General features: G+C 41.0%; 1 protein-coding gene across 1 annotated transcript; it reads left to right on the plus strand.

Moving 5' to 3' along the window:
- Positions 1-1,717: 1,717 nt before the first annotated feature.
- On the plus strand, positions 1,718-15,265 carry LOC311120578 (uncharacterized protein). Its single transcript, XM_084195166.1, has 2 exons — positions 1,718-2,490; positions 11,650-15,265. The coding sequence occupies exons 1-2, from the start codon at positions 1,950-1,952 to the stop codon at positions 12,681-12,683; spliced, it is 1,575 nt and encodes a 524-aa protein (XP_084051292.1). The 5' UTR covers positions 1,718-1,949; the 3' UTR covers positions 12,684-15,265.
- Positions 15,266-19,653: the final 4,388 nt, after the last annotated feature.

A 19,653-nucleotide genomic window follows, 5' to 3' on the forward strand; every position in this document is an offset into this window, starting at 1 on the left:
TCAGGTGATTTAAGATACTAAATACCCAATGCAAAACCAATCAGGTGATTTAATATACTAAATACCCAACACTAAACCAATCAGGTGATTTAATATACTAAATACCCAATACTAAACCAATCAGGTGATTTAATATACTAAATACTCAATACTAAACCAATCAGGTGATTTAATATACTAAATCCCCAATATAAACCAATCAGGTGATTTAAAATACTAAATACCCAATACTAAACCAATACGGTGATTTAATATACTAAATACCCAATACTAAACCAATCAGGTGATTTAATATACTACTAAATACCAAATACTAAACCAATCAGGTGATTTAATATACTAAATACCCAATACTAAACCAATCAGGTGATTTAATATACTAAATACCCAATACTAAACCAATCAGGTGATTTAATGTACTAAATACCCAATACTAAACCAATCATGTGATTTAATGTACTAAATACCCAATGCTAAACCAATCAGGTGATTTAAGATACTAAATACCCAATGCAAAACCAATCAGGTGATTTAATATACTAAATACCCAATACTAAACCAATCAGGTGATTTAATATACTAAATACCCAATACTAAACCAATCAGGTGATTTAATATACTAAATACTCAATACTAAACCAATCAGGTGATTTAATATACTAAATCCCCAATACTAAACCAATCAGGTGATTTAAAATACTAAATACCCAATACTAAACCAATACGGTGATTTAATATACTAAATACCCAATACTAAACCAATCAGGTGATTTAATATACTAAATACCCAATACTAAACCATTCAGGTGATTTAATGTACTAAATACCCAATACTAAACCAATCATGTGATTTAATGTACTAAATACCCAATGTAAACCAATCAGGTGATTTAAGATACTAAATACCCAATGCAAAACCAATCAGGTGATTTAAAATACTAAATACCCAATACTAAACCAATCAGGTGATTTAATATACTAAAACCCCAATACTAAACCAATCAGGTGATTTAATATACTAAATACCCAATACTAAACCAATCAGGTGATTTCATATACTAAATACCCAATACTAAACCAACCAGGTGATTTAATATACTAAATACCCAATACTAAACCAATCAGGTGATTTAATATACTAAATTCCTAATACTAAACCAATCAGATGATTGAATATACTAAATACCCAATACTAAACCAATCAGGTGATTGAATATACTAAATACCCAATACTAAACCAATCAGGTGATTTAATGTACTAAATACCCAATACTAAACCAATCAGGTGATTTAATATACTAAATACCCAATACTAAACCAATCAGGTGATTTAATATACTAAATACCCAATACTAAACCAATCAGGTGATTTAATATACTAAATACCCAATATTAACCAATCAGGTGATTTAATATACTAAATACCCAATACTAAACCAATCAGGTGATTTAATATACTAAATACCCAATACTAAACCAATCAGGTGATTTGTAGATCAACCAGATCTTGACTACAACTAAGTTACTAAGTCTTTAAAACGACACTGTGTTGTTACATTGGTGAGTAAAAACTCATGCTTCCTACCCTTTAACTTTTTGTCTAAAAATAAAATCTACATTTTACTCAACTTCGTTACCCACTCCAGTCAGCAGATGGCGATGTGGGACTTTAAGGCTATGCTGCTAGTGTGACGTATAATCTAGTGGACGGGACGCTTCTTTCAACAGCAGCAACAGTTAGTCAGACACCTCGGTAGCTTGCTAGCCAAAATAGCCCAACCAATAAAGCTCTTTAGACGCTTTCGTGTATATTAGCCACTGTGTTTTAAACCCACTTCTGTCGTCTAGTTAGTTATCCCATTTAATTTCATATTTACGGTGTTGTTGTTATTGGTCAGCTATCTGGCTGGTTAAGTTAGCACTAGCCTAGCTAGCTAACATCCCCGACCATGAGGTCACTAAGCTACTCTCCTCCTGCTAAAGAAGAGGAGGTCTGCTGGACGGAGAAAGAAGCTCTAGTGAAAGAGGAGGAGGAAGAGGAGGATGTTACAATACAAAAACAAGTAGAGGGTGAGACTGTTACCGTGAAAGAAGAAGAGAAAAACGTTACAGTGAAAGAGGAGGGGGATGTTACAGTGAAAGAAGAGGAAGACGCGTTCAGAGTGGAAGAGGAGGAGGATATTACAGTGAAAGAAGAGGAGGACGCGTTCAGAGTGAAAGAGGAGGAGGATGTTACAGTGAAAGAAGAGGAAGACGCGTTCAGAGTGAAAAAGGAGGAGGATGTTACAGTAAAAGAAGAGGAGGAAGCAGTTTTTGGAGTGAAAGAGGAGGAGGAGGAGATGACTGTCACATCGAAAAAGGAGGAGGAAGAAGAGGAGGAAACTGGATATCTGGTTCCGGTTTCCCAAAGGCATCTTAAGGCATCCAATGGTTCTACTGATGAACTTAGCAGTAAGATGGTTTTGGGTAACCGGGCCCTGATTAACACTAGTAAGTACTGTCTTAAAAACAGAGACATAAACTCTGCAGTTGTTGAACTGATGTGTGGTGTTAAAGGTGAAATCTGTAGTTGCTACATCCATATTTGGACTTTTAAATTATTTATATATATCCATTGATTCTTGAAGAATATAACACATGCCTCATGAGCTTAGTTCAACTGTCATACCCCATCAGATCCCAAAATAAGCTTTTTTTACTCCAATGTTTAGAAACAATGTAAATGTAAACCAACACTGTATAGCATCAACATCGTTAAAACTATAATGGTGATATCATTGATGGTCAGTCCTTGCATCCATAGGTCTGTATGTCTATTTATTTGAGAGTAGTTACATTTCTCCAGTCCCATCCATCATTTTATTACCAAAACAGTGGCAGAATGACAGCTTTGTTATTATTTGAACTGCAGATTGGTCCTCTGTAGCTCAGCTGGTAGAGCACGGAGCTTGTAACGCCAGGGTAGTGGGTTCGATCCCCGGGACCACCCATTCACAAAAATGTATGCATGCATGACTGTAAGTTGCTTTGGATAAAAACGTCTGCTAAATGGCATATTATTATTATTATGATTATTATTATTGATGTGTGGCTTTTTTTAAGGGACATCCTAGGATTTAAACAGCAACAAAATGACTGCCCAGAGACTTGGTTTGGTAAATAGCTGAGGGATGGAGGTTGGAGAAATGTAACCACTCTCAAATTCATAGAGAAAGCGATTGTAGCAACCTTAACCCAAAACCTAGCGACCTCATCAAGAAGTTCAGACATCTTGGTATAACAGTTATAAGGTGTTGGCTTGACAGTCTCTGGACCTAGGTTTGAGTCCAGCTCAGGGCTACCCCTGGAATTCACTACACTATGAATACAAGGACTGGCCATCCATGAGGTCAAAATCATAGTTTTAACCTGGTTTTGAAGATATACAGTGTTTGTTTACAAATAGTGGCTTTATACAAGCTTATATTTTGGTTTGTGATGGGGAAATACAGTTGAAACATATGAGGCATTTATAAGTTTGATTCTTCAAGAATCAATGGCTATTAGGGCTGACCCCATTTAGTCGACTGGTTGATTGTTTGGTCGATAGGCTGTTGGTCGACCAATATTGTTTTAGTCGAACGGTCGCAAATATACAGTGCATTCGGAAAGTATTCAGCTGTCCTTTAGACCTTTAGACCTTTAGACCTTAGGTCCCTGCGCCTCTCGGGAGGCAGTGACCTTTAGACCTTTAGACCTTAGGTCCCTGCGCCTCTCGGGAGGCAGTGACCTTTAGACCTTTAGACCTTAGGTCCCTGCGCCTCTCGGGAGGCAGTGACCTTTAGACCTTTAGATCTTAGGTCCCTGCGCCTCTCGGGAGGCAGTGACCTTTAGACCTTAGGGTCCCTGCGCCTCTCGGGAGGCAGTGACCTTTAGACCTTTAGACCTTAGGTCCCTGCGCCTCTCGGGAGGCAGTGACCTTTAGACCTTTAGACCTTAGGTCCCTGCGCCTCTCGGGAGGCAGTGACCTTTAGACCTTTAGACCTTAGGTCCCTGCGCCTCTCGGGAGGCAGTGACCTTTAGACCTTAGGTCCCTGCGCCTCTCGGGAGGCAGTGACCTTTAGACCTTTAGACCTTAGGTCCCTGCGCCTCTCGGGAGGCAGTGACCTTTAGACCTTTAGACCTTAGGTCCCTGCGCCTCTCGGGAGGCAGTGACCTTTAGACCTTTAGGTCCCTGCGCCTCTCGGGAGGCAGTGACCTTTAGACCTTTAGACCTTAGGTCCCTGCGCCTCTCGGGAGGCAGTGACCTTTAGACCTTTAGACCTTAGGTCCCTGCGCCTCTCGGGAGGCAGTGACCTTTAGACCTTTAGACCTTAGGTCCCTGCGCCTCTCGGGAGGCAGTGACCTTTAGACCTTTAGACCTTAGGGTCTCTGCGCCTCTCGGGAGGTCCCCGTCACACATTTCTATCCGGCCCGCGAAGTTATTTGGGTTGTCAAAACATTTTGGCCCGCTTCCATACATACCGCCCATGATGGACTGCACTACAACTCCCAGCAAGCACTGCCAAAGTGCTGCACGCCAAACGTCAGTGCATTGCGACAGACATACCCCTCCTCCCAGATCCACACACAGACCCACACACGAGCCAGCCAAAACACTGGATCATATCACTAATGGTATCTACCAGACCGAAAGTTTAAACATGTTGTAGGATAAATGTATAAACAAATTATACTGAAAAGATAAAGGATTCACACGCGGGTTTACTACTAAAGGACAATAGGACACACAAGCAAGTATAAATGAGTCAAAAGTTGAGTCATCTACTTTATGAAATTACAGCCTGTTGTGCTCGCATCGGTGAATTCAACGTCAGTTGCGCTGCTTTCGTGTGTCCCGCTTAGAGCAGTCAGCGGAGGGAAAGGGTACAGACACACGCTACAGTCCTAGGCTACTGGAAATGTTTCAGTCAGGCTTCGGTTTTTAAAGCTTGACAATGAAGAACCAGAAAACTAAACTTTCAACAAAACACTGTGCAAAGGAGAAACATGTAGGTCTATTACAGCAACATTTGAGCAGCAGTCTAGACTCGACTACAAGACATTTTGACTGACACCACACAGCAATGCTGCATTCAACCGCACCGGTGAAACATGTTTTAAGTTTAGCTACATTTTTGTTATTTGCAGTTATTAAATACCTTTTCATTAAGGGTCGCAGCATATTATGCACATCTGCTGGCAGATCAGCAAAGGCTGGACAAATATACTGAACAAAAATAGAAACGCAACATGTAAAGTGTTGGTCCCATGTTTCATGAGCTGAAATAAAAGATCCCAGAAATGTTCCATACGCACAAAAAGCTTATTTCTCTCAAATTTTGTGCACACATTTGTTTACATCCCTGTTAATGAACATTTTTCATTTGCCAAGATAATCCATCCACCTGACCGGTGTGGCATATCAAGAAGCTGATTAAACAGCATGATCATTACACAGATGCACCTTGTGCTGGGGACAATAAAAGGCCACTCTAAAATGTGCAGTTTTGTCACAGAACACAATGCCACAGATGTCTCAAGTTTTGAGGACCTCCACATCTGGCTTGGTCACCTCCGGGATCATCTGAGACCAGCCACCCGGACATCTGATGAAACGTGGGTCTGCGCAACCAAATAATTTCTGCACAAATTGTCAGAAACCGTCTCAGGGAATCTCATCTGTGTGCTCGTCGTCCTCACCAGGGTCTTGACCTGACTCCATGTCATCTGGAAGGCAAAAGATTTGGATACTTCAGTGACAGCCTTATCCCTAGACACAGAGAAAGCCTTTGATAGGGTGGGCTGGGACTACCTGCCTTAAACTCTAAATACATCTGGATTTGGACAGGGCTTTCAGAATATTATTAAATGTGTGTACAACGACCCCAAATCCATAGTAGTCACTAACGGACTACGATCGTCTCCATTTTCAGTAGGGTGAGGCACGAGACAAGGTGACTGTCTCTCTCCTCTCCTATTTATTATAGCATTAGAACCATTAGCCGAAGCCATTAGGCTGCATCAGTCAATCAAAGGGGTTACTATGGGAGGTAGGGAGAATAAACTACTGCTTTATGCAGACGACATATATTACTATTAATGTCAGACCCCCAACTCTCCATATCTCTTTTACCGGACCTAGTAAATGCATTTTCAGAGATATCGGGCTATAAAGTAAACTGGACCAAATCTGAAGTAATGCCCCTATCAAAACAGTGTCTGAGAAATGACTTCCTCAACTGGAGGTTTCAACGAGTCCCTAAAAACTTGAAGTACCTGGGGATCGCTTTAAATCCTGGTCTAGGGAACAAGATTTCTAAAAACCTTGACCCACTATTGAACAACATTCCACTCCAGTTGAAAAACTGGGATAAACTACGAATCTCATTATGGGGTAGGATACAGGTTCTAAAGATGGTCATAGCTCCTAAACTGAATTACGTCATCCGCGTGTTACCACTGTCCATACCTGTCTACACCTTTAAATCCATAGACAGAATGATTGCTCCGTTTATTTGGGCCTGTAAAAGGGCCAGGATGAAACTAGCGAGATTACAGACAAAGACTGAGAAGGGAGAATGAAAGTTCCCCAACATGCAATTATATCAAGAAGCCTTTATAACTGCCCAAAATAGTCTCTTTATTGAGAACTCTAATTGGCCAATTTGGGTGGACATGGAAGAGGAACTTAATGCCCCATTCGGAGCATCAGATTATTTGAGTCAACAAAAGGTGGGACTGCAGAATCCGATAATGTCCCCATACTAAAAATATACGGAGTCAGATTCATAAGAGAGAGAGATCTTCCCCTTTCTTGACGAGCTCTGCTTCGTTATGGAACAACCCTACATGGAAAATGGGGGGACACTTGGTTTTCTGGAAAGATTCGTTTAGAAAGGGGATAAAGAACATTGGTTGTCAAGAAAACACTTTTAGCTCTTTTTGAAGAACTAAGGTGCAAGTGTAATTTACAGAGACTTTTGGAGATATCTCCAGCTTAGAGATTGTATGTTTAAGGTAAGACAGAATACCAACTAATTCCCTGTACATTCTGATATAAGTGTTAAGATAGAAATCCTTTGTTAATGACCATATACCGCAGGGTTGTTATTAATATATATATATATATATATATGTATATACATATACAGCCACCTTATATATGGATTTAATGGACCTTGTAAAGGCCTAAAGGCCTTATGGGTAAAAGACCTGGAGGTAACATTTGGAGAGGAATGGAATATAACAGTACAACAGATGCTCCTCCCTATGAGAGATGCCCGGTCCAAGCTGATTCATATAACAGTACAACAGTTGCTCCTCCCTATGAGAGATGCCCGGTCCAAGCTGATTCAATAGGATTTATCAGACTCCTCTGAGGTTGAACAGAATGGGTTTGATATAATCCAACCTATTGCCGGAGATGTCAGTCAAGTACAGGTGACATGATCCATGTGTTCTGTAACTGTCCAAGCTTGGGTACCTTTTTGACAGAGGGTGACGGAAAATATTGGGGATATTCAGGCTCACGGTAGGGCGCTCCCTAAACAGTGTCTCTCTCCCACTGGCGTATAGCAGCAAGGGTCAAAGGTTACCCAGCGGTGTACGCTCCCACTCCACCAGGGGTCTGGCAACGTCTTGGGCGATATTTAAAGGTTTGACTGTAGGAGGTATTTGTGCTGCGGCGAGTTGGGCATCACCACACATTTCTGTGAGGTTTTACCACTTGGACGTCACTGCTCACAGTGTGCTAACAGCTGGGGGAGACTTGGACGTCACTGCTCCCAGTGTGCTAACAGCTGGGGGAGACTTGGACGTCACTGCTCCCAGTGTGCTAACAGCTGGGGAAGACTTGGACGCCACTGCTCCCAGTGTGCTAACAGCTGGGGGAGACTTGGACGTCACTGCTCCCAGTGTGCTAACAGCTGGGGAAGACTTGGACGTCACTGCTCCCAGTGTGCTAACAGCTGGGGGAGACTTGGATGTCACTGCTCCCAGTGTGCTAACAGCTAACAGCTGGGGAAGACTTGGACGTCACTGCTCCAAGTGTGCTAACAGCTGGGGAAGACTTGGACGTCACTGCTCCCAGTGTGCTAACAGCTGGGGAAGACTTGGACGTCACTGCTCCCAGTGTGCTAACAGCTGGGGAAGACTTGGACGTCACTGCTCCCAGTGTGCTAACAGCTGGGGAAGACTTGGACGTCACTGCTCCCAGTGTGCTAACAGCTGGGGGAGACTTGGACGTCACTGCTCCCAGTGTGCTAACAGCTGGGGGAGACTTGGACGTCACTGCTCCCAGTGTGCTAACAGCTGGGGGAGACTTGGACGTCACTGCTCCCAGTGTGCTAACAGCTGGGGAAGACTTGGACGTCACTGCTCCCAGTGTGCTAACAGCTGGGGAAGACTTGGACGTCACTGCTCCCAGTGTGCTAACAGCTGGGGAAGACTTGGACGTCACTGCTCCCAGTGTGCTAACAGCTGGGGAAGACTTGGACGTCACTGCTCCCAGTGTGCTAACAGCTGGGGAAGACTTGGACGTCACTGCTCCCAGTGTGCTAACAGCTGGGGGAGACTTGGACGTCACTGCTCCCAGTGCACTAACAGCTAACAGCTGGGGAAGACTTGGACGTCACTGCTCCCAGTGTGCTAACAGCTGGGGAAGACTTGGACGTCACTGCTCCCAGTGTGCTAACAGCTGGGGGAGACTTGGACGTCACTGCTCCCAGTGTGCTAACAGCTGGGGGAAGTCACTAGGCAGCGCACCATGTGTGAAATACCCAGACTGCCGCATCTTGCTGGGTCAGGTCTGGGTGGTCTGCAATGAGCCTTTTCATTTAGTATCCGTTGGGGTTGGTCTGGGGCGGGATTCTATTTCCCCATAGTATGTTGTACCGAAGTTGACCGACTGAAACGGAACGTAATGTTATGACTTTTAACTTAACAAGGAACAACACCTGTTTGGCCCCGCACCGCCCGTTCCTGGGTTCGGTGAAGAGCGGTATTAAATTGAAGGAATTAATCCGAACCTCAGGCTCGTCACCTGTGGAAGGCGAGTCGCAGATTTAATAGTATGTTGTACCTAGTTTCCCTCCTTCAGGGAACAGTAGTTATAGTCATAACGTTAAGCTTGTCATATGATGAACTCCATCTTAAATACTGGATCTTGCTGTCGGACAGTGTTTTGTATTCAGATCTCTGAAATGCGCTCTACCTACGTAACATTTTAGTGTCTCCTTATGTTACGCTTGGAAAAAACAGTTTTCATGGCCACAGAAATCCTACATTTCACGGTTCGCAAAATCCAATGCTTCTGAGAGTCGCCTTAACTTGATTGAAGGTGACAAACGGTACGCGATGCAACAGCCAAAGTGCGGTGAAAACGTCGTTCAGAAGGAATGTCGAGAATATCTTGGCATCTCATTCGTTATGCCAGGAAAGACAGTTAATGCCGTTCTCCACGTTGGATCAAATATCCCTATCAAATGGATGTTTATAATGTGTTATTGTCTGATTGATTTACAGTAGGGTCTGATTGATTTACAGTAGGGTTTAGTCTGATTGATTTACAGTAGGGTTTAGTCTGATTGGTTTACAGTAGGGTCTGATTGATTTACAGTAGGGTCTGATTGATTTACAGTAGGGTCTGATTGATTTACAGTAGGGTCTGATTGATTTACAGTAGGGTCTGATTGATTTACAGTAGGGTCTGATTGGTTTACAGTAGGGTCTGATTGGTTTACAGTAGGGTCTGATTGGTTTACAGTAGGGTCTCGTTAGATCTAACAGAAAGCATCAAGATAATGTGGTCATGTTTTATATGTTTCTGTGTGTCAGTTTGGACACAGGGAAACTTTCCCCATAATGTGTAGAGGACTGTTCCTTGATGGAGAGGCTTTGGCACAACATACAGAGCTATTTTCCTTTATTCAGGACATTTAGAATGACAAAACTTTACAGAGTAGGCTAGTGGGATTATTCACAAAGTATTCTTGGGTCCTACAGTAGGTCTATGTTATTGTTAGGTGAAGTTATGGGTCCTACAGTAGGTCTATGTTGTTAGGTGAAGTTATGGGTCCTACAGTAGGTCTATGTTGTTGTTAGGTGAAGTTATGGGTCCTACAGTAGGTCTATGTTATTGTTATGTGAAGTTATGGGTCTTACAGTAGGTCTATATTGGTATGTGAAGTTATGGGTCTTACAGTAGGTCTATATTGTTAGGTGAAGTTATGGGTCCTACAGTAGGTCTATGTTGTTGTTAGGTGAAGTTATGGGTCCTACAGTAGGTCTATGTTATTGTTAGGTGAAGTTATGGGTCCTACAGTAGGTCTATGTTGTTGTTAGGTGAAGTTATGGGTCCTACAGTAGGTTTATGTTGTTAGGTGAAGTTATGGGTCCTACAGTAGGTCTATGTTGTTAGGTGAAGTTATGGGTCCTACAGTAGGTCTATGTTGTTAGGTGAAGTTATGGGTCCTACAGTAGGTCTATGTTGTTAGGTGAAGTTATGGTCCTACAGTGGGTCTATGTTGTTAGGTGAAGTTATGGGTCCTACAGTAGGTCTATGTTGTTAGGTGAAGTTATGGGTCCTACAGTAGGTATATGTTGTTAGGTGAAGTTATGGGTCCTACAGTAGGTATATGTTGTTGAGCCTTACAATTATAATCCTAAAGTAGTGGGAAATGCACTCATAAGCCAACCTGTAAATGGAGGCTATTGTTGCTGGCAGCCTCTGAGAACTCCCCTGAGTTTTCCCCCACGGTGGTGAATTAGTGAATAGCGACACAGAGCTTAATGTGAGTTTCCTTGAGTAGCACTCCTGATCTTCCACTGATAGTGCGCTGTAATATTCAGAATACGTTGTGAAAAACTAAAATGTTCGCTCACCATTGTTGCTCCATGCAGATATACTACATCCATAACTAGAGGTTATTAGCATGGAGGAGTTCAGATATACTACATCCATAACTAGAGGTTATTAGCATGGAGGAGTTCAGATATACTACATCCATAACTAGAGGTTATTAGCATGGAGGAGTTCAGATATACTACATCCATAACTAGAGGTTATTAGCATGGAGGAGTTCAGATATACTACATCCATAACTAGCGGTTATTAGCATGGAGGAGTTCAGATATACTACATCCATAACTAGAGGTTATTAGCATGGAGGAGTTCAGATATACTACATCCATAACTAGAGGTTATTAGCATGGAGGAGTTCAGATATACTACATCCATAACTAGAGGTTATTAGCATGGAGGAGTTCAGATATACTACATCCATAACTAGAGGTTATTAGCATGGAGGAGTTCAGATATACTACATCCATAACTAGAGTTTTTTAGCACTGAGGAGTTCAGATATACTACATCCATAACTAGATGTTATTAGCATGGAGGAGTTCAGATATACTACATCCATAACTAGAGGTTATTAGCATGGAGGAGTTTCTGCAGCCAAATTGTGTTGCATAGCAACAAACAGCAAACACAGAAAGGGTCCTATATTGGAGAGTAAAAGTCGTCTGGCACTCTGCTTAGGATTTCAACAACTAAACTTATTTCAACTTCTTGGTTGTTGTACAGCTTGTGGGCCTTTAACCATCTGTCTGACTTTGTCGTTCACACAGGAGAGAGACGTGACTATTGTGGATCCTCTGGGGAGCCTCAACAACATCATGAAGCTGAGGAGGCAGAGAAGGTTCTCTCCAGATCAGAACACCAGGAGAGACCCACAGGAAAGAAATCTCACTGCTGCTCTGACTGTGGGAAGAGTTACTCAAGATCTGATTCACTAAAACTACACATGAGAATTCACACAGGAGAGAAACCTCATTGCTGCTCTGACTGTGGGAAACGTTACTCACGATCAAATGCACTAAAAGTACACCTGAGAATACACACTGGAGATAAACCTCATTGCTGCTCTGACTGTGGGAAGAGATTCACCTGTTCAGCAGACCTTAAAATACATCAAAGAATTCACACTGGAGAGAAACCTTATGGCTGTGATCAATGTGGGAAGAGTTTTACTCAGCTAAGCACCCTGAAATCACACCAGAGAATACACACTGGAGAGAAATCTTTTGGCTGTGCTCAATGTGGGAAGAGTTTTACTGTGTCACGCTCCCTGATAGCGCACCAGAGAACACACACAGGAGAGAAGCTTCACCACTGTTCAGATTGTGGGAAAAGCTTTTCAACATCACAGACTTTGATGCTGCACCAGAGAACACACACAGGAGAGAAACCATACAACTGTAATCAATGTGGGAAGAGTTTTGTTACATCTAGCTATCTGACGATACACCAGAGAACACACACAGGAGAGAAACCTTATCGCTGTAATCAATGTGGGAAGAGTTTTATTCAGTCAAGTGGCCTGATAGTGCACCAGAGAACACACACAGGAGAGAAATCTTATAGCTGTGATCATTGTGGGAAGAGTTTTGTTACATCTAGCTATCTGAGGAAACACCAGAGAACACACACAGGAGAGAAATCGTATAGCTGTAATCAATGTGGGAAGAGTTTTACTTGGCTAAACAGCCTGGTATCACACCAGAGAACACACACAGGAGAGAAACCTCATAGCTGCGCTCAATGCGACAAGCGATACTCTGATAAAAGATCTCTGATCAAACATCAGAAAATACATACATGAAGGAGTTGTTTCATGATATGAATGTCACAATGTAGAATGTTTTAACATTGTAGTAGGAGTATTTTAATGAATGTCACGATGTAGAACCTTAAACATTTCCCCCCTGTTCTATTTATTTCAGCATGATATGGATATTAGCCTCTGGGAAAAATACAGGCTCTGAATTGAAAGAGTATTTATGTGATTTAACGAAAAGTGAAAGAAAAAAAAAGTTGTGTTACACTTACCTTGTTGGCGACCCACTTGAATCAAAATGCAACACTTCAAAATGTAGATAGCTGTTTTCTACAAATTGTCCTCTGTCCAGTGATGTACACATTATTCCCAGATTCCAAGTGGTGTTTGAGCTGTTAGTTAACAGGACGTGCAACCTCATCTCCCCACTTTCACGCAATTGATTTCAACATGATATCAATATGAGTGATGACAAATAAGTGTTGCGTTTCTTTATTTAGTGAACCCTAAATTTAAATGCATCTCTCCAAAATACTGTCTTCTGCAGGTTGTCCTCTAACCAGTGAGATAAAAGATATCTCCCATTTCCATGTGTGATTTTTTGGTACTTGTTAAAAACAAACATGTGCAGTTTATAAGTTGCTCGTTTACAAAAATACACGTAATATGATTATTGTGGCACATGTTTGTGTTGATAGTACATTTGATGTTTAGGTTTTCAATATATCAAACTGTTTCTGCATATTGGTTATTGATCTGGACGCGTTAAAACTGTTTTGACATTGGGCAGTATCCCACCGACATCCAATATATGTTGGGTTTTTGTTGAAAGTGGAAGTTGAAAATATGTATTTTCAGGTCGTTTTTTCAATGACTTGAAAACAACTTAATTTCAACGTACTTGCAGCCTATAAACATGGACCCAGTATAATAAATTGGTCTATAATCAGTTTTATTAACAATCTTACATCACTCCAGAATTTCTTTACAACATTCAAGTGCTAATTGTCTTTATTCCACTACTGAAGAAGCGTGACTCAAATCTCCTACTCATATTTCAAACATCCAGCCTGACAAAATATACATTTTTAATTATTCCATGCCTCACCATTAAGTGAATTATTGCCAATACATATTAACAAAGGGGTGTACATTTGGTTTTGATATTTCATATTTACAATTCATGTAACATTTAGTAATCATAATTATTTATGCAACCAACTGACAATTTTTTAGTACAATTATATTGACATTGTTGCACTGCTTTTAGAATATCAGGGTTTACAATTTATTTTGACTGCACGTTTTTCTGTATTGGAGATGAGTTTTGTTTGGGCTCGTTCCAAGGGGACGAGAGTTCTAGAAGATAATGAGTTTTAGGAAGACCAGAGTTCTAGAAGCTAATGAGTTTTAGGAAGACCAGAGTTCTAGAAGCTAATGAGTTTTAGGAAGACCAGAGTTCTAGAAGCTAATGAGTTTTAGAAAGACCAGAGTTCTAGAAGCTAATGAGTTTTACGAAGACGAGAGTTCTAGAAGCTAATGAGTTTTAGGAAGACCAGAGTTCTAGAAGCTAGTGAGTTTTAGGAAGACCAGAGTTCTAGAAGCTAATGAGTTTTAGAAAGACCAGAGTTCTAGAAGCTAATGAGTTTTACGAAGACGAGAGTTCTAGAAGCTAATGAGTTTTAGGAAGACCAGAGTTCTAGAAGCTAATGAGTTTTAGGAAGACGAGAGTTCTAGAAGCCAGTGAGTTTTAGGAAGACCAGAGTTCTAGAAGCTAGTGAGTTTTAGGAAGACCAGAGTTCTAGAAGCTAGTGAGTTTTAGGAAGACCAGAGTTCTAGAAGCTAATGAGTTTTAGGAAGACCAGAGTTCTAGAAGCTAGTGAGTTTTAGGAAGACCAGAGTTCTAGAAGCTAATGAGTTTTAGGAAGACCAGAGTTCTAGAAGCTAGTGAGTTTTAGGAAGACCAGAGTTCTAGAAGCTAATGAGTTTTAGGAAGACCAGAGTTCTAGAAGCTAGTGAGTTTTAGGAAGCTAGTGAGTTTTAGGAAGACCAGAGTTCTAGAAGCTAGTGAGTTTTAGGAAGACCAGAGTTCTAGAAGCTAATGAGTTTTAGGAAGACCAGAGTTCTAGAAGCTAGTGAGTTTTAGGAAGACCAGAGTTCTAGAAGCTAGTGAGTTTTGGGACGACCAGAGTTCTAGAAGCTAGTCAGTTTTAGGAAGACCAGAGTTCTAGAAGCTAATGAGTTTTAGGAAGACCAGAGTTCTAGAAGCTAGTGAGTTTTAGGAAGACCAGAGTTCTAGAAGCTAATGAGTTTTAGGAAGACCAGAGTTCTAGAAGCTAGTGAGTTTTAGGAAGACCAGAGTTCTAGAAGCTAATGAGTTTTAGGAAGACCAGAGTTCTAGAAGCTAGTGAGTTTTAGGAAGACCAGAGTTCTAGAAGCTAGTGAGTTTTAGGAAGACCATAGTTCTAGAAACTAGTGAGTTTTAGGATTATATTCTTAGATGCTCTTTAGTCTTTCAGTTGTTATTCTTCTGTTTGTTGTCTGGTAAATATTTCTGATGTATTTGTTTTTTTTCCTGTGAAGCCATTTCCATATCTGAAATGTGCTGTATAAATAAAGCTTAATTTGATTTGAACATATTGCAAAACAATGACAAACCAATTAACAAATGTGTGCAAAAGCAACACATGTCTTAGTATGAAAAACAGAATAAATTCAGTATATCTTCCACTATGTCAAAATAGGACCCCTCGCCCTTATGCACGTGACTGAAATGGAACCAATCACTAAAATCACTGAGCCAGCTTTGATGGCCCAATAAAGCAAGTTTCTGCCAGCCAATGGGATAATTCCAGTGCAGTACATGTGTAGAGGGATAATTCCAGTGCAGTACATGTATAGAGGGATAATTCCAGTGCAGTACATGTTTAAATGGTGCAGAGGGATAATTCCAGGTGCAGTACATGTGTAGAGGGATAATTCCAGGTGCAGTACATGTGTAAGTCTGTCACGTGAATTTATATCTCTAATTCAACCTAAGCTTGAATCATTACCAGAGGTTGTAAAGCTCTGGTTTTAATCATCAATGATTCAAGGTCCACAAAACACAAACATACTGTTTTTATACCCCTTGACAAACAAAGGCACTATGCTCCTCCCACATTTAGGTGGTTTTCTTAAAACAGTTCCCGCCTTCTTCTTTACCCTTGAATGTTTAGTAATGTTAGTGGGTTGACACTATATGATAATTCGAATATCGTATACACATTTCTACTATATTTGGGGTGAAACCCTACGCTCCGTATTTTCCGCTGGCTCCCCCCACAGAAAACACTGAGCCAATCACGGCCCAACTAGAGAACATTACTAACCCCTACGCTCCGTATTTTCCGCTGGCTCCCCCCACAGAAAACACTGAGCTGGTCTGAAACACCTGCGTTTTGGAGCTGCCTTTATTCAAAAAGCAAAAAAAATACCATGTTTGTATGCGGCTTTATGAACTTATTTTTTTACATTGTTTGCAAACTGATATGTAACAAGTATTAAAGCAAAAACAACTTCTTTATTTTTTGCTAAACATGTCGCCACTGATTGTGTGTGACTTTTAAACAGTATTTCTGTTGACGACACCTTGTATCCTTATTAACACGGTATACCTAACACATGTAGTGGACTGATTCTGTTGACGACATGGCGTATCCTTATTAACACGGTATACCTAACACATGTAGTGGACTGATTCTGTTGACGACACGGCGTATCCTTATTAACACGGTATACCTAACACACGTAGTGGACTGATTCTGTTGACGACACGGCTTATCCTTATTAACACGGTATACCTAACACGTAGTGGACTGATTCTGTTGACGACACGGCGTATCCTTATTAACACGGTATACCTAACACATGTAGTGGACTGATTCTGTTGACGACACGGCGTATCCTTATTAACACGGTATACCTAACACATGTAGTGGACTGATTCTGTTGACGACACGGCGTAGCATTATTCTCCAATGTGGACGATTTAAGGACTTCCACCAGACTGATTGGTCTTCCAACTTGGTACCCCAAGTTCCACTGTAGATATATAGTCCACTACAATACATGATGGTACCCCATGTTCCACTGTAGATATATAGTCCACTACAATACATGATGGTACCCCAAGTTCCACTGTAGATATATAGTCCACTACAATACATGATGGTACCCCAAGTTCCACTGTAGATATATAGTCCACTACAATACATGATGGTACCCCAAGTTCCACTGTAGATAGGTAGTCCACTACAATACGTGATGGTACCCCAAGTTCCACTGTAGATATATAGTCCACTACAATACATGATGGTACCCCAAGTTCCACTGTAGATAGGTAGTCCACTACAATACGTGATGGTACCCCAAGTTCCACTGTAGATATATAGTCCACTACAATACATGATGGTACCCCAAGTTCCACTGTAGATATATAGTCCACTACAATAAATGATGGTACCCCAAGTTCCACTGTAGATATATAGTCCACTACAATACATGATGGTACCCCAAGTTCCACTGTAGATATATAGTCCACTACAATACATGATGGTACCCCAAGTTCCACTGTAGATAGGTAGTCCACTACAATACGTGATGGTACCCCAAGTTCCACTGTAGATATATAGTCCACTACAATACATGATGGTACCCCAAGTTCCACTGTAGATAGGTAGTCCACTACAATACGTGATGGTACCCCAAGTTCCACTGTAGATATATAGTCCACTACAATACATGATGGTACCCCAAGTTCCACTGTAGATATATAGTCCACTACAATACATGATGGTACCCCAAGTTCCACTGTAGATATATAGTCCACTACAATACATGATGGTACCCCAAGTTCCACTGTAGATATATAGTCCACTACAATACATGATGGTACCCCAAGTTCCACTGTAGATAGGTAGTCCACTACAATACGTGATGGTACCCCAAGTTCCACTGTAGATAGATATGGTCCACTACAATACATGATGGTACCCCAAGTTCCACTGTAGATATATAGTCCACTACAATACATGATGGTAACCCAAGTTCCACTGTAGATATATAGTCCACTACAATACATGATGGTACCCCAAGTTCCACTGTAGATAGGTAGTCCACTACAATACGTGATGGTACCCCAAGTTCCACTGTAGATATATAGTCCACTACAATACATGATGGTACCCCAAGTTCCACTGTAGATAGTCCACTACAATACATGATGGTACCCCAAGTTCCACTGTAGATATATAGTCCACTACAATACATGATGGTACCCCAAGTTCCACTGTAGATTGTCCACTACAATACATGATGGTACCCCAAGTTCCACTGTAGATATATAGTCCACTACAATACATGATGGTACCCCAAGTTCCACTGTAGATATATAGTCAACTACAATACATGATGGTACCCCAAGTTCCACTGTAGATATATAGTCCACTACAATACACGATGGTACCCCAAGTTCCACTGTAGATAGATATAGTCCACTACAATACATGATGGTACCCCAAGTTCCACTGTAGATAGATATAGTCCACTACAATACATGATGGTACCCCAAGTTCCACTGTAGATATATAGTCCACTACAATACATGATGGTACCCCAAGTTCCACTGTAGATATATAGTCCACTACAATACATGATGGTACCCCAAGTTCCACTGTAGATATATAGTCCACTAAAATACATGATGGTACCCCAAGTTCCACTGTAGATAGATGGTCCACTACAATACATGATGGTACCCCAAGTCCACTGTAGATAGATGGTCCACTACAATACATGATGGTACCCCAAGTTCCACTGTAGATAGATGGTCTACTACAATACATGATGGTACCCCAAGTTCCACTGTAGATAGATATAGTCCACTACAATACATGATTGTACCCCAAGTTCCACTGTAGATATATAGTCCACTACAATATATGATTGTACCCCAAGTTCCACTGTAGATATATAGTCCACTACAATACATGATGGTACCCCAAGTTCCACTGTAAATATAGTCCACTACAATACATGATGGTACCCCAAGTTCCACTGTAGATATATAGTCCACTACAATACATGATGGTACCCCAAGTTCCACTGTAGATAGATATAGTCCACTACAATACGATGGTACCCCAAGTTTCACTGTAGATATATAGTCCACTACTTGAGTTCTTGTGCTATAATTTGAAATTCCTGAAGTTCTATGACAGTTAATTTGACAGTGCATCTTAATGAATGTAGCTGATGGGGTTAGTAAAACAGCCGTATCTCTTGATTTGTAGAAGTTATTTCTGTTCTGATTTCAGATTTCAATAGCAGAAACCCCAAGTTCTGCTATTGTAGATAGATGGTCCACTACAATACATGATGGTACCCCAAGTTCCACTGTAGATAGATGGTCCACTACAATACATGATGGTACCCCAAGTTCCACTGTAGATATATAGTCCACTACAATACATGATGGTACCCCAAGTTCCACTGTAGATAGATGGTCCACTACAATACATGATGGTACCCCAAGTTCCACTTTAGATAGTCCACTACAATACATGATGGTACCCCAAGTTCCACTGCAGATATATAGTCCACTACAATACATGATGTTACCCCAAGTTCCACTGTAGATATATAGTCCACTACAATACATGATGGTACCCCAAGTCCCACTGTAGATATATAGTCCACTACAATACATGATTGTACCCCAAGTTCCACTGTAGATAGATATAGTCCACTACAATACGATGGTACCCCAAGTTCCACTGTAGATATATAGTCCACTACTTGAGTTCTTGTGCTATAATTTGAAATTCCTGAAGTTCTATGACAGTTAATTTGACAGTGCAGCTTAATGAATGTAGCTGATGGGGTTAGTAAAACAGCCGTATCTCTTGATTTGTAGAAGTTATTTCTGTTCTGATTTCAGATTTCAATAGCAGAAAAGTAGATTTACTTCACGCTA

The sequence above is a fragment of the Coregonus lavaretus genome, assembly GCF_964263955.1.
Source record: "Coregonus lavaretus genome assembly, contig: HAP1_SCAFFOLD_47, whole genome shotgun sequence".
NCBI lineage: Eukaryota > Metazoa > Chordata > Actinopteri > Salmoniformes > Salmonidae > Coregonus > Coregonus lavaretus.

Bases quoted from the DNA above. Each gene is read 5' to 3' on its own strand.
- LOC311120578 (XM_084195166.1), top strand. From the start codon at position 1,950: ATGAGGTCACTAAGCTACTCTCCTCCTGCTAAAGAAGAGGAGGTCTGC. The intron at 2,491-11,649 runs GTAAGTACTGTC...TCGTTCACACAG, and splicing joins CCGGGCCCTGATTAACACTA to GAGAGAGACGTGACTATTGT.